The 16,587-nt window shown below is 41.2% G+C and overlaps 1 protein-coding gene across 2 annotated transcripts in view; it reads left to right on the top strand.

Moving 5' to 3' along the window:
* Nucleotides 1-16,587, top strand: part of KIF26B (kinesin family member 26B) — a 303,146-nt gene that overhangs the window by 227,254 nt on the left and 59,305 nt on the right. For both annotated transcript variants that reach the window (XM_074579953.1, XM_074579954.1), the window contains 5 exons: nt 4,070-4,276; nt 5,794-5,887; nt 7,856-8,118; nt 11,034-11,217; nt 16,142-16,301. In XM_074579953.1, coding sequence (XP_074436054.1) covers nt 4,070-4,276; nt 5,794-5,887; nt 7,856-8,118; nt 11,034-11,217; nt 16,142-16,301 — 908 coding nt within the window. The remainder of the gene's footprint in view (nt 1-4,069; nt 4,277-5,793; nt 5,888-7,855; nt 8,119-11,033; nt 11,218-16,141; nt 16,302-16,587) is intronic.

Raw genomic sequence — 16,587 nt, 5'->3', positions numbered from 1 at the left:
TGGCTGAGTTAAGTTGACCCATCCTCACGCTGCCTCCCCCGTGGCGTGGATTGCAGGGGCCAGCACGGACTTGAGCCGCCCCCAGCTATAAATTGCATGAAGGACTGTGAAACGACAGAGCAGGAGGACGCAGTCTGCCATCGTTTCTACTAGTAGCTTAGTTGATTTACTGTTGTCATAACTGCCTTTGGGAAATGCTTTGCACAAATCCTTGGGTTTCAGTTCCATGCATAATAGTGTTTAGTAATGGGGTGCCTACCTCATGGCAACTGCCCGTCCTTTGAGCCTGGTAGTGACTGAATGTATCCATATGCTTGCAGTGAAGTAGGCTTCGACTCAGCCCATTGTTCCAGTGGGGAGTGTAAAACAGAGATTATATCACTCTAGTTCACAATCGTATTGCATCTGAGGTGCAGCCGTTAGGAGGGGTCCTAGCCCCCCAATCTCAGCCTGATTGCCAGACCACAAACCTGCCTCTCTGCTTGGAAGACACCTCTAGCTCAGATATTTTAAAACGTGTTTTGGGCTGCCTAGCTTATTGGGCCACAGTTATGTATGCAGTTCTGAATTCCAGTATGTGCTTCTCAGGGGTGAAGTTTCCCTGTATCTTGCCTGCTTGTTGGGTTTTTGCTATAGTCGCAGCTCCCATGGCATATAACGGACATGCATTTGGCACAGCCAGGATCTAATTGTCTTCTCATTTGATGTAATGTAAATCAGGAGTAATTTGAAAGAGTTACACTGGTGTGAAACTGGCCAGGAAGAATGCTCTAGGGTTTTCAAATTACCAGATGAGTTCAAGTAATAATCTATTGCTACTACTTGTCTTCAGTGTCCATCACACTCATGCACCCATCTTTATTTTGGCTAGCGTGTGGGTTTTGCTGAAGACTGTCGCACAGATTTGTGTGTGCTGCTGAATTTGGGCCAGGGACTGTGCTGCCCAGGAAAAGTATTTTTATTTTTCCTACAGAAAAGAGTAACTTTAGACAGCCTACAATGTAGGCACCTATATCTCAGGTAATCATTTAAGATGCCTGTGGTGGTACCGAGAAAGCAAGAAGCATTTTTGGAGTCCAACTTGTCTTATCTGGAAGGCAGTTTTATAAAACAGACCATGCGAATTAAGTGCTAGAAGTCTCTGTTTCTATTGTCTACGATGGGGCCAGACAACTGGCTTGGATGGAGATAGCTCCTGCAGGCAGGTCTAAATGGAGGTGAGGGGAACTACCTACGATAAGCTGTGCCAAGGCACACAGACATCTTCATGCCAGCTGCAAAAAAACTAGCTTCAGAGTAAGCAGTGTTCCAGCTATCAGGATATACCCACATGTAATCAATGTGATATTCCTCTGCCCTAACACACATGAACACGATCTTTTCCAGACTAAATGATTCTCTGATTCTACATAGGCGTGGTGCTTAGGGACATGGTTTAGTGGTGGACCTGGTAGTGTTAGGTTAATGGTTGGACTTGATGATCTTATGGGTCTTTCCCAACTTAAATAATTCTATGATTCTATGAGCTATTAAGTCTCAAAACGAAAATCCCCAATGCACAGGAAATCCAAAAGTTAGTGGCAATAGCAGTATTTGTATTGAGAAATGTCTATATTTGCCAGAGTTGAGGAGCTAAATGGTCAGAAAATGTATGCTGTTAGACAACTACTGAGACTTCTGAGTTGAGCTCTTTTTTAATAGTGGTTCATTCCATTTATCTGATGCTAGTAAATTTTTAGGATTTCAGTTAAATTGGTCCTTTACTCCAGGGAAAGAGAAAGCTGATGCCTCAGCTTCTATCACTATAGCTGTTGGAAGTTAGGAGTAAGGAGTGACAGGTATTAATCTGATTTTGTGTGAACAGGTTTAAATCAGGACCCAAACCAGTGATATTATGCTGTAACAAAACTGGTGTAGCTGAAGTTAAAACTGAATGCCCATACAGTTTGAAGCCAGAAAGAACTCTTAGGCTGCCTGTACATGGAGGGTTGTTAAATTTCACACACTATCTGTTCTCTAAAACCCAAAGAAACTTAGCCCCAGGGTATTCAGTTAACTCTCCTTTGCACACAAGGATCAGGGATCTGGAGAACATGGATTCATAGCAGCCAAAAATACACATAAACTTATAGGGAAACGGTTTTCTACAGAGACCAAGTATTTTATTTAAAGTAGTTGAAGAATAGCATTTATTTTGGTTTCCAGCAGATCAGTCTAATGCTCTTGATATTGGCATCTGTTTAAAAATGTGGGACGCAGTAGAAAAAGCCAAAGGCATCCAAAGTTGAAAATAGGAAAACAGATCAAGACTGATATTGCTCTTAGTTTTCTTGCTGCTCTAGGATTCACAGTGATGAACTCCCTCCCTTCCCTGCCAATTTGACTAGTGCCTCCCTTCTGAGCTGCCAGGAGACCTAGGGCTGAAATAAACATTCAGACCTTGCCTGGTTCATGTGGACTGTCTGGGGGTGTTGGCTGCCTTTGTCCTCAGTAGAAATCAGCTCTGCTTAGGGTTGGGATTAGAAGAATGCATTTGGCAAAATATTGTAAGCGGCTTTTATCAGTTAGAGGTTAGGTTTCATAAGCAGCTCAGATGAACAGTTGAGAAGAGAACCCGTTCACACCCAGGCAGTACTTTTTCCCTCAACTAATTGTATAAAACTGAAATCATGTGCACAGATTTGTAACCATTAACCATCTAATGACCACTTGTTTTCCCAGGTTAAAATAGGTGGAGTCAAATTACCACTTTGACTCACAGATATATAGAGAAGACATCACAAAAGTACTGAATAATCCCAATTAATCTCTGATCTCATTCCATTGTCTTCAAAGGACTTCTGTCAAAAATGAATTTGCCCAGATTTTACTTCTCAAAGCAGCTGATTTATTTCCATGTGGGATGAGCTTAGGCCAGCAAGAAATGAGATCTACATACAAAGAGCACAAGTCTCAGTGAGGCCAACAGGAGCTGCAGTCTTGTCTAACTTTTAGAGCTACAACCTCCTCCCAGGGTGCATCTGCCATTCCAACAGCAGATGTGCTCCCACCCTCTGCCAAGGGGTGACCCTTTGTGGTCACTTGCATGCCAACCATAGGTAGGTTTGATATAAGTGACATACAGTTCAGAGGCATTAAGATCAAAGTTCTGTCTGCTTGGTGTGAAAGTCAGTCTGCTCTAGGACAAAGTGTGTGCAGGTGTGGCTAGAGGCAAGAGCTGGCAGAGACATGTTTGCCCTGTAAAGTTCGGGAACTCATGTGTCTGCAGGTGGTGAATTTATGGGGAGAACCAAAGCCAGAGCGATTGTCATGAGTTTTACTTACATCTAAATTGCTTACCGACTGGGTTAAGCATGCAGTATAACCTCATTAAATCCATGAAGATGTATTTTTGTCTTAGGAGTAATGTCTTATTATGTAGCCATTTAATGAGTCGTGAGCTAACATGTTTTAACAAATCTTTTATCGCTTATTACATTCCACTCCCTTGACGATAATTTCAAAATCTGACCATTAAAACAGGGCTCTTTTCACAAGTCTTTGATGATCACACTTAAAACTGAGCAGTTCATCTTTTTGCATTTGGATTAGAATCGGAAAGGTGTAAATTACAGATCTGGCTTTTATGTACTGTTATTGATCAGACTGCTTCGTAGAAACTGCAGCAGTTCTGATAGTTTAGCAGTCTAGATTACCTTTCAGCTTTCTTAATTGGGCCACTGGGGTACAGTTCATTTTCAATTTATATTAAGAGTAAGACAAGGTGATGTAATACCTTATCATTGTACTTGAGTAACATTGACACTAAACCACCATAATGTCGCTTGTAATTTCAAATACACAAGTTGCTTGTTGAAGTAGATGGAGATAAGTTCTGGCTTTATTCACTGTGTATTTTAGGCCAGGTTCTGCCTATAATAATTCCTGTGTCTTCACTGACTTCCACTGAAACACTAGCTACAGCAAGCAAGTATGACTTGGTCGAGAGTAATTGGAAAGTTCATTCAACAGTCTAGAGCATCCAACAGACTAATCAAGTGCGCTCATCTTTTTGTGTGTTTGCTGACAGGTCAAAGTCATGGTGCGCATTTCTTCCACCCTTGCCAGAGACACATCTGAGTCCAGCTCTTTCTTAAAAGTTGACCCCCGTAAGAAGCAAATCACGCTGTATGACCCCTTGGCCTGTGGAGGTCAGAATGCTTTCCAGAAAAGGGGCAACCAGGTTCCACCCAAGATGTTTGCTTTTGATGCAGTTTTCCCCCAAGATGCATCACAGGTAGGCAATGTATGATCAGAACAGTTATCTAAACAATAGCACGCACCAGACCCAAATTCATTTCTGCTGCAACAGTAGTACTTTCAGTGGAGTTACACCAGGGATGAATTTGGTCCTCTGATGTTATCAATAGTGAAATCAGTTTATTAAATTGTATCTTGATAATTGCGTGCTTTCTTTATTCTTTACTGTAAATAATTGCTCCTAAAATTATATGTGCAATAAATGTGCTAAATGGTGCCTCATAGGCAAATCCTCAATATCAACAAGTTATCGTATATTATAAAATTTTATTTTTTGGTGTATATGGCAATCTGATCAGAACTGAAGTTGTCTAATGCAGTCCTCTATTCATTAAGAAGTCAAGGATTATTTATACAGTGTTCTGTTAGTCCACAAATCTTTATTCATATGTGTATATTCAGATTTCTTATTTTTATTAGACTTTGTTTTGATGAACTATGTTACCCAAATGTCATGAGGAGGACAGTAGAAGAATTAAGTAACATTGCAAAGTATAATTAGAAAACAGTACTGTAAGGCTGTTTCTGTACTTCTAAACTAAACTAAACAAAGCTAGGACACAGGGCCAGCTAAAGCACTGTCATATGGCCATATCATTAGGTCAGTCTCTGACCTAGTTCCGGTCCAGGCAGCTTGCACCTCCCAGACTAATGCCTGGATGGCGTTCAAGGGCTGGCCTGTGAACAGTCCCTTTCTTGGCTCATTGTATTTACTATTATAGTGATAGTCTAGAAATACCCATGGACTAGGTGAATTTACATGATTTATTATCAAATGTGAAGTGCTTTACGTAAAAGCCTAAACTGCAAATTCTGATTTAGTTTGACCCACTATTGATAGGCAGTTGCCGCAGAAGCACTGTAGACCATTCAGCCTGCTTGAACCTTAAATCTAAGAATGCCCAGGGTAAATTTGTGTGTTGTACTTCTTAAAATACTGCTACAATCTTCAGGATGGAGCCTACTGCTGCTAAAAGCTAAGACTCATAAAAACATAGAGAAAAAATAAGAAATGTCACTTAGCTAATACCAAAGAGGCTGTTCCCCTCACATTCCTTGCCCACCTGCTAGTGGAATTGAACTCCGCCCATAATTGGGCAAATAATAGAGCCTGTAAAAATTCCTCAGTGTTTGATTGTTTTTTAATTAAAAATGTACTTTTAAAGTCCCCTAAATAGGCAGTTGTAACAAACCAACCACATCACCTTACAGTGTGTATATTTTGTTTAACCCTACAAAGGATGTTGATGCTTCAGCAAATGAAACTTATTTGGCACAGAGCAAAAGTCCTGCTTCATGTGCTTACACAAGTAGGTCACATGAGTGAGACAAGCAGGATTAGACTTTTTGGTGCTTCAACACGCTATCTGGACCACTGATGACTTTATGACCATTTTCCAGTGAAAATACTCTATTGATTTTCCTTATTATTGTTAATAATTTTCTTTTCTTTCTTTTTTTTCCCTATTTTTTTTTTTTTAATACTCATGACAGGCTGAAGTATGCGCTGGGACTGTGGCTGAGGTGATCCAGTCTGTTGTCAATGGGGCAGATGGCTGCGTCTTCTGCTTTGGCCATGCCAAGCTTGGTTGGTATTGTTAAATTTCCCTGCTCAAGCAGCAAAGTGAATATTTTTAACCCAAGATTGCTAGTACATTAGATTAGGGAAAACAAAATTGGAGACTGTTTGCCGAAATACTGCTTTTATCAAGCTGCGTAAACGCTCTGAGTATCCACTCAAGTACTTGATGTTTGTGATGGTGCTATTGAAGTGTTGTGACTGGGCACTCAAATAGTTTGATTTGTATTCTATTCCCTGATTAGACAATTCACTCATGATTCACTTCTGATCCTAATCTAGTGCAACCTGGTCTAGTGGAAGGTGTCTCTGCCCATGGCAGGGGGGTTGGAGCTAGGTGATCTTTAAGATCCCTTCCAACCCAAACCATTCTATGATGCTGTGTTTCTGTTTCCAACAAATCCTGTTGTAATGGTTAACTGAATATTACAAATGGATCAAAACTTGCTCTTTGCAAATGCATCAACAGCATTTCACTTATTCATGGAAAGAAAATAAAAGGGAGAATCATCATCATTAACACATTATTCTTTTGCAATAACTAAATTTCAAGATTAATTGTATATTTTGTTCATGCTTACCTGAAGGTATTTTGAAAATACTGTCTCTTTAATGAAGAGGGTTGTATTGTATATGTGCAATGATCTCCATTCTTTATTGTCTCAAAGAAACACAGATGTACACACACAACTTAAAAGGATAATTCAGTTTTTAAGCGATAAAGAAGAGCAAGCTCTATCAGGCCATGATTATGCCAAATTATTGGCAACAAAAACTGAAGAGTACTGAATGCTGCAATGCCACCGCGTCTGGTACAATGAATGGAGCAGGGCCACTGGTCCAGCTAACCACAAAGCCCCTCTTTGTCAGACAGGAGTAACATTAGGGTGAGCACCTGGATATTGGACCCCCTGTGACATGCTGAACACTCAATGGCAAATAAGATGGAAAAGAAAGCCACCGGATAATGGTGTCTCACAAGTGCTACATGTCCTTCAGAGAGGTGGCCTAGCTAGGGCTTTGCTGGAGCATGAGTTGAGTCTCTGCAGTTGCTTTAACTACATCACCACCGTTCCACCCACCATGGATAGACCCAGGTCTTGCCACAGACATGTGCATAGCTATATTTTCTTCACTAATCTTTTTCCACATAGATTCAACATAAGAAATGAAACAAGGTAAAGAAGCTACAAGTACTTGCCTGAAAGGATGTATAACCTTTATCATTTTGCTTATAGATTTAGGAGCTTTAGAAAACTTGTCTACTATATGTAGTGAAACCTAAAGCAGTACAAGATATACTCTGTGTCAGTTCTTAATAATTAAAATTTTACAGCAGAAACAAGCCACAGCTATAATTGCAGAGTCAAATAATAGCAAACCAGGGGAAGGTTTTGACCCAGATAAAATATATTTCTTGTTGTGGTCCCACTTAAGCACCAAGTGACCATATGTACCTGGTTTTGTTTTTTTCTGTGTGAAGTTACATCTTTATGATCCTGGGACCAGGTTTATGTCAATCCCAGCCCCAGCATATGGAGCATAATGGAGTGCTTTGAAGTAAAATAGTATTCAAAGAATATCACACTCACAGTATCTAAAGCAGGGATTTTTAGAGACCATGGCACTCCTACTCTCCTCAATTCCCCCCACTATTCAGTCACATCAGAGGCTGCAATGTTGTGTGGTAGGGACCTGCAGCACCGTGCCTGGAGAATGGGGGATGTCAGGGGAATGTTTGAGGTAATGATTTTTGAAAGCAACTCAAGATTTCATCTGCTGGTTTTAAATGCTCTCCGTTTTCCATGTACTATTTGTCTGCCTGTCTATCTTTTTCCCTTGCTAACTGTCCTTATTGTAGAGAAGTTGTTTTCATGAGGCTGTGCAGGATAATCTCTCTTGGCAGAAGGCTGTGAAGGTCCCGGGAGTGATGTTGTTATCTTTTTTCCACCCACCCCGCCCCCCCATTCCTGACAGGGAAGTCATACACCATGATCGGGAAGGATGATTCCATGCAAAATCTTGGCATAATCCCATGTGCCATCTCCTGGCTTTTCAAGTTGATTAATGAACGCAAAGAGAAGACAGGAGCACGCTTCTCTGTCCGAATTTCTGCAGTGGAGGTGTGGGGGAAAGAAGAAAATCTGAGAGACCTGTTGTCAGAAGTGGCTACAGGAAGCCTGCAAGATGGCCAGTCCCCAGGTGTCTACCTTTGTGAGGACCCCATTTGTGGCATGCAGGTGAATCCACGGTTCATTTTACACTGAAACAAGCAATGTGACCTTTTTTTTTTTTTAGCTATTGGGATGGTTCAAATTCAAGAACTACCCGGAGCATAAAGTTTATAGACTTGAAAGTGTTTACTTTAAAACATGCAAGAACTTTATGACCTGCAGCTGCAGGGCCATCTGCTCTCCTGGCCTAAATATTTGTACCTCTGGTATAACTGATGTTGAGCAGGGGCTTGTGTTTGCAATAAAACGTGAAAACATTCATTGCAAACAAAAATTCACCTCATTCTTTAAAAAAAAAAAATAAAAAGAAAGTGTGATCTCTCTTTCGTAAAACAACAAGCTAAAATATTTACAGTACTGCACAAATAGCTGGAGGCCATTAATATGGCTGTTTATCTCTGTATAAACTACATTATTTATAGCACTTGCATTAGCAGCATTGTAGGAAGCATTAATTGCTACTTATTAATTGCTGCCAAGAAATAAATTCCTGAGCTGGGCAAGCCAAGAATAACTCGAACACTTCTCAGGTTTGGAGGTTTAGCAGGAATGAGTAACTGGGTTTTGTATTTCCTGGGTAACAACTAGAAAGCCTCAGCAGCCCTTTTTTTGCCCCCCACTTGGTTTGAGGGGAAAAAAGGCCTGTGCTTTCATTTTGCTGTCTGTGAAGGAGTACATCTGATTTTTGTATGAGTAGATGAAGAAGGAGCAAACCAGCATGATGGAGCTTGAATACATTCCTTCAACCTTAAAGGTGAAGGCTGCTTCCATCCAGAACCTGCAGAGCACTGTGTGTCCAAGGATGGGGAATGAAGGGAGGAGGGAACGGACCTACAGGGTCACGTACCCTATTTCCAGCTCCAAGCATCTAGAAATCATGTTTCACATCCACAAAAGTAATGAATCGTGAGATTTTAAACAGCAAGTAATGAATTTCGTTTTATCTCTTTGTGGTTTAAGCCTTTTGGACATACTTAGATCATATTTTCCAATCTTTCCCATTCTACCTAAGGACTACAAAGTTGCATTTTGTTTATGAATAACAAGTAGCGTTTACATTCTCACTTAACTCCTGGCTTTAGTGCTTTATGAAATATTTGCAGTGTCATGAGATCTCACCCCCCGGTATCCAGTAATAGGTGCAGTCCAGTGAGTATAAGATGGGAGACTTGAGTCTTCACAGTTCCCATTGGGGTGATAGACAGGCCAGTTAAAATCTGAATTAGCATACGTATGCATGTTATAAATGTTACATAACTGTAACAACTAGCTCCTCTATACAGCTTAATTCTTTACTATGGTATTTAAGCACAATAGCAATAATAATAATAATAAATATTCCATTATTGTTGCTTATTTTCATATAGATACAGACAGAACAACCTTTTACAAAATGAGTTATTTTAGATCAGTGGAGAAAAGGTAGCTCCATGAGACGTCTGTGTACCTCTGCAGTGTAAAATACTGAATGAAATTGCCAGAAAAAAAAGCCTTTTTGCCTGTGTTTACAAGATATAGTGACATTCTGGAGTCATGTGTCCTACACCTGAATTCTCAAAATCCTCAGATGAAGGGAGTATATTATATTATAGCCATACAGATACGCAAACTCAGCAGTGTGTATAGCAAATGAATAATCACCATATGTCACACTGTCTGTCATTGGGCCTTTCCAAGTATGCACATTTTCTTGTTGCTTACATTAGTGAGACCAACCCCCAGACTGGCCTGCCTTCTGCTTGCCTTGTTAACTCCTTCCTGCCCTCCTCCCTCTTTGTAGAGAGAGCTTAGCTTTCAGCTGTGTCACCCCAGCCCATACAGAGCCTTGGCTTTATCCCTCCTCAGGCTGATTAATGGTCATGAAGAGAAGACAGGAGTACTGTCTTCTTTAGGAGAACTTAACTTCTAGCTGTATTATGTAGCAGGGGAGCAAACTCTGTGAATGGGAGTTCCTCACTGTTTTTACACAAGATGAAACAAATCTACCCTATGGGCTGTGGGCCAGCTCTGTGTACTGCCAAAACTGATGCCATCAGATTACACTGTTACATGTCCCTTCCACAGACAAACTAATCTTAGGTGACATGAAACACATATGCATTCCTAACATTATGGGAGGTTAATAATATCTGCCCTCCTATGCTGTCTATCACTTTGGAGAGATAAGAGCAGGCTGGTGACTGGGACTGAGGTCCAGCAAATGTGAATGTATGTGTATTACCTGCCTTGTTCCATTTAATGCATTGCCCTGGCTCGTGCGCAGGTGCATAAGCTTGTGGTATGAAGGGGCAAGAGAAAAGCTTCGCTTCTGTGCTGCTCACCACGTGCTATGGGCCTGAACACAAGCTTCAATGCTGTTATTTCCCAGATTCATCTGTGGACTGCTCCCTTCTAAAACTTTCTGAAGGGGAGCATGTAGTCCTGCCCCTACCAGTCTCCCCCAACTGTTGAGTTTGGGACTGATGTGTCTTCCACTTCTTTTCACTTCTAACCATCAGAAGGACACAGTGATTGCCAGAGCCAGCAATGCAGGGGGAAAAAAAGGCAGTAAAAATGATGAAAATAGTGAATAATTAATAGGCATAAATAGCTTAAAATTCTGGGAAAGTGAAGGAACAAATTTATGCATTTGACCAGCTCATAGGACAGTTTTCATTTGCTGCGGTTTGTTTTTAACAACTGCTACCAGAGGTATCCCAAGTAAGAACCCTCAGAAGCCTGGATTCGATCATGGAGCTCCTGGAGGATATGGTATTGTCACTGCCAGTGTCAGGAGGGTCTCATTTCATCGGGCACCTCCTCCTTTTTGGTCCTGTCAGAAGCCAACGTATCTACAGTGTGTGTTGACTGAGGGAAGTTGTCTGGTAGTTTTGACTCGTGTGGAAGTTTGGAGGTCATTTCTCCCTTGTGTTAACCTGCAGCTCCAGAACCAGAGTGAGCTCCGTGCCCCTACGGCAGAGAAGGCTGCCTTCTTCCTTGACGCCGCCATTGCCTCGCGTCGCAGCAGCCAGAGGGACTGTGATGAGGAGGATCACCGCAACTCCCACATGCTCTTCACTCTGCATATCTACCAGTACCGCATGGAGAAGAGCGGCAAAGGCGGAAGTAAGCTGTCCCCTCTCTCCCTTTAGTTTCCTCCATGCCTACTTGGAGACAGGCTTTAAACAGTTCTCCATTCAGAATGGGGTGGGGCCATTCATACCAGCAGACTGTCCACCTGCCTGGTAAAGACCCACCAAAGGCCATTAAAGGCCACTGGGGGTTATTCCCATTAATTGTCAATTTAGTTGCCGTTGTGGAGATACTAACAGTTCGTCCTCAGCACTGTGTGGGCCTCTGTATCTGAAAAAAGAAGTGCTTTTCAGGTTGACTTTTAGTGTTATCTTTACTGATAGTGTTGATGTCATGGATTAAAATGTTTTGGGGATGAGAATTTCTTGCCACCCTTAGACTAGCTGTTCCCCTTCAGCACCTAAATACGGCAGTTTGTGTGGAAGCTTATTTTGGTAATGCATAAACTGTAGCTTTTCTTGGAGATACACGATATTTTAATTACTGGCCGAACTACATGTACACTAAGCACTCTCATGGATCTTTGTAAGGGCTCTGGGCTTTTCAGGTTGGCTCGTTCCCTCTCTTTGCCATAGGTGCTTTCACTGGCTTGTGTCTTTACTTCCGTCTCCCACTTGTAAACGAGTACAAGATGCTTCCATGTCTACTTATATGTTTCTATAGTTTTCAAAGGTTTCATTTAACTCACACCATTTATATTTTTTTTATTATATTTATCTTCTGTTTCAAGTATCCCAAATTGTTTATAACTGGAGATATACAAAAGGGTTTTTTTAGTGAGTTCCAGCGTTAAAAGATTTGTATAATATAAGAAGCAGCCCCACCAAAAAAAGAAAACTTTCACATTAAAATTCTTTTTTTTTAAATAATCATTTTTTACAGGGAAAAATGTTTGTTTGAAAGACACTAAGATGGCTGCTTCTTTAAATTTGCGGTCTTAAGCAATTCTGCAGAAACAGCATACGCTTCAGCTCCTGGCTCTGCACAGGTTATTTGTAATAAGGAATAGATTGCAAGCTATGATGTGTAGTGGGTGAACATCACTGTAGTATTAATGTCTGATGTTTGAATGCAGAAAATTTACATTGATTGTACTTAGAAAAACAGAAATTCGCTCTAAAAGAAAATGCAGTTTGCATGTGTTTAAGTAATAACCCTTGTAGAATTGGCAGGCAGATGTCTCAATTAACTAAAAGTTTATTAATTAACCACCCTGTGGTGGAAAGGAAGACTGTGAAAGCGCAAACACACTGGTTCATCGGAATAAAGATGGCTGATTTTGAGGGAATTAATATTACAATTATTTAATGCTCCATCCTTTTTACTGGATGCAAGTACATGTACACCCAGTCCTTTTCTACTGGTTTCAAATGCAATTAATAAAAGGGGAAAAATTATTTTCCTGTGGTTCTAATGACTCATTTTCAAAAAAGAAGACACGATCGTGTTGGATTATAATATGGCATGCTTTGCCCACTGCCTTTAGTTTTATCTTTGTCTCATGGCCATACCACCTCCTGTCTTCAGATTCCCATATCTGAGTGGCCTCACAAGCCAGGCAGGGTCAGATCTCACTGATAATTGAATGAGGGGGGAATTCCAGCTGCTCAGAAAAGGCGCCTAGTGATTATCACTGTCTCCTGCTGTAATGAAGGACTTTTCAGAAAAAAAAAAAACAAACAAATCATGAAGATAGTACAGATACATGGATTCCAGTAACAGGATTTAAAAAGGATAGGAAAAAGGAAAAAAAAAAAAGGAAACCCAGCTTCCAAAGGATAAGAGATTAAAGGGCTGGCCAACGTATGATTTTGGTAAAAAATGACTATTAGAATAACGTATTGGTACTGTATTTACCTCCTTGTTAGATTCATTACCAGGAATGTCATGAAGCAGGCTTACCACCATTGAAATAAATGGCATTGTGGCAGAACTGGCACAGTCATTTTTCAGCTGTCAGCTCTGCAAAGTCTCTGCAACCACAGACAAAAACAAGTGTTAGGATGTTCCAGTTCTCTTCTTTTCTCTATAGTTGCCAAACATATTAGTGGAGAACTTGCCTAACAAATAATTTCATTTTCAGATCAAGCAAGTGGATCTGCCATCCTCAAAATGTCTTACTTTGACTTGTAAATTAAATAAGAAGGAAAGATAGGGTAATTTCTTGTATTCTGGATTTCCTCAGCCTGTGTAATAGGGGTGTGTGTGGAAACAATATGACTGAGATTTTCTTTCATTTTCTTTTTTTTTTCCCAATGTCCAGTAATCTTAGCAACAGAAATATTTATTATATATAATTCAGTAAAGTCACCTGCAGTCATTTTCAGTAGCAACTAAACACGTTTCTTTGGTTTTCTAAGGAAATATTGGGGGATACTCAAAAAAGGTAATTTCAGCCTTCTGGGGACAGCAGTCTTAGAGGACTCAGGGACTCTTAAGTCTAAGAGTTTTAAGGACTTGTAGTGGGGAGGCAAAAGTCCTCCATGAGCAGTTCAGAGGAGGTGAAGGTGCAGCTGCCTGGATGGTTCCCCAGGAAAGCCTGACTTTCCGCAGTGAGTGCAGGAGCCCATAATGCATGTGAATACTTCCCCATGAGATGTATCCCACCGCTTCCCACCACTGAGAGCACAGCGGTGAAACATCTATGGATAAAAATCTACTCATAGTTTTATTGTTGTTCATTTCAATTAGCTATTACCTACAACTGAAACAGAATTATATAATTATATATAACACATTCTACAGAAAGGCTTTATATTTTTATAGGAAGTTTTGTGTCAGTCAAGGCACTGGGTAGTAGGACTAAGCAATGAGCCTTGCATTTTGAAGTGCTTGCAAAATAAATATCTCTCTCCTTATTTTTTCAGTTTAGGTTAAGATGTTTTAAGTTACAGCTAATGGTTATAAATACCCTTAGTAGCTGTATGTTTTCTACATTTATATAAATTTTTCATAGTTGACTTTCTTTCTATGAGCAAATCTGTAAAATGTTGTGTAAATTTATTTCCTTCTGCCTCCTATGGTACCTACATGTCTGTATACCATGGCATGGTACCTATATGTCTGTATATCATGGCATGGTACCACAGCTACTGAATGCAGGGTCATTGAAAAAACATGCTTGTGCTGAGAAGCTCAGAAGCTCAAATTGAGCCGACAATGTGTGCTCGCAGCCCAGGCGGCCAACTGCATCCTGAGCTGCGTCAAAAGAAGCATGGCCAGGAGGTCGAAGGAGGTGATTCTGCCCCTCTACTCCGCTCTGGTGAAACCCCACCTGGAGTGCTGCATCCAGCTCTGAGTCCCCCAGCATAAGAAGGACATGGACCTGTTGGAGCAGGTCCAGTGGAGAGCCACAAAGATGACCAGAGGGCTGGAGCACCTGTGCTATGAGGACAGGCTGAGAGAGTTGGGGTTGTTCAGCCTGGAGAAAAGAAGGCTCCAGGGAGACCTTATAGCAGCCTTCCAGTACCTAAAGGGGGCCTACAGGAAAGATGGGGAAGGACTCTTCATCAGGGAGTGTAGTGGTGGGATGAGGGGTAGTGGTTTTAAACTGAAAGAGGGTAGATTTAGATTAGGTATTAGGAAAAAATTCTTTACTGTGAGGGTGGTGAGACACTGGAACAGGTTGCCCAGAGAAGCTGTAGATGCCCCTTCCCTGGAAGTGTTCAAGACCAGGCTGGATGGGGCTTTGAGCAGCCTGGTCTAGTGGGAGGTGTCCCTGCCCAGGGCAGGGGGGTTGGAACTAGGTGATCTTTAAGGTCCCTTCCAACTCGAACCATTCTATGATTCTGTGATTGATGAGACATTTCCAAAGCAATGACATGTATCTGGAAACCTCCTTTACAAAGTCCCCATCGTTTAGTTGCTCCCATCACCATCTTTGCTTGTGAACTTGTTTCCCCACATGCTACTACATTGTTTTACTAGGTGCAAAAGTTGAGGTTCTGTGTCAAAATGGCTGTGAATTTATTTGCTTAGAGATAAACTCAGATGCGAATTTCCAATCCTGTTTAAGTTATGTTGCATCCTCAAATAGTGCTCTTAACTTTTGAGTTAAGATCCTAGAAATAAAACTGCCTTTTTCTACAGATTGCTTCTAAACTAGCTCTTGAGAATAGGGAGGAGTGGTCAAAGATCGGATGCAAAAATACATAGCTAGGAAATTATCTTGAGATAGCAGAGAATTAGAAGCACTTCTGAGAAGTCTACATAGTCTCCACCCTGGGTTCATAAGGAGCCATATGTTTTTAAAGAGAGCAAATGTCAGTTAATCTTGGTGTTTCAGTGGTAGCATCTTTTCACTTTAAATATAGTATTTAAATATAAATAAAACAAGAAAAAAACATAGGGAACCCTTGTCTGTTTTACAGAAACTTTTTTCAGAACAGAGCAGCTTGTCCACAATGCATCATCCATGGCATGGCAAACCTTTTCTTAGCCCCAATGATAATGTAAAGTATATAGACTTAAAGCAAAGTTGAGCATCACACAGACACCACAGGTTCTTCTAAAGATCCAGTATTAAAGATGGGAAAGATAAGAGAAGCTAACACAGGATCACTGCTCAGGAAGCAGCAATTCCCAGCCTATAGTTTGTCGGACAGAGGAACAGTAATGACAGAGACAGAAACAGAGCCAACTCAGGTACAGGTTAATAGAGATGTATTTAAAAAAAAAAAAAAGCAGCAGAGTGGTGACTCCCACAGAGTTAAACCTGCAGGAGCGGGTGAGTATTGAAAGCCTCGGCAATTTTTAAGCAAGTCCAGAGCGGACAGCAATGCACAGCAATAAAGGCTGACAGTGAGTTAACAGGACCCCTACAGTTTGTTGCTGCTAACTTGAATTAGGAAGCGTTTCTGGATTGTTTCCTCTTTGCAAATCGTGCTGAGTTTTTTGGTTTCCTGGGAAGCTGTTTTGGAGGCACATGCTAACTGTTTGCTTGCTTTGTTTATGGCAGTGTCTGGAGGTCGCAGCCGCTTGCACCTTATTGACCTGGGTAGCTGTGTGAAAGTGCTCAGCAAAAACCGGGAGGGAAGCTCTGGCCTCTGTCTCTCATTGTCAGCACTGGGGAACGTCATCCTTGCCCTTGTCAATGGAAGCAAACACATCCCGTACAAGTAAGTGGTATTCTGTGTTGCACCTAATGAGAGGATGCTTGCAAGCAGTGGGTTTGTCTGGGACTGAGGCAGACGTGGGCTAAGCAGGAGACAGGCTGCTGGGGTCAGTGCAGCCCTCTTGAGGTACAGCAAAACCTGCCTAGGGTCCAGTAACACCTGATCTCACCTTACATCTGGTAGTTGCATCTGGTATTACACTGTATTTGACATTCAGGTTGCAAAGGAAGAAGCCTGCTGAAATAGGATTCAGGTGTCTTAAAGATTTTAAGGCTTGGATTTCAGCACA

Source organism: Larus michahellis, chromosome 3 (assembly GCF_964199755.1).
Source record: "Larus michahellis chromosome 3, bLarMic1.1, whole genome shotgun sequence".
NCBI classification, from domain to species: Eukaryota; Metazoa; Chordata; class Aves; order Charadriiformes; family Laridae; genus Larus; species Larus michahellis.
This window is presented reverse-complemented; position numbering and strand designations above follow the sequence as displayed.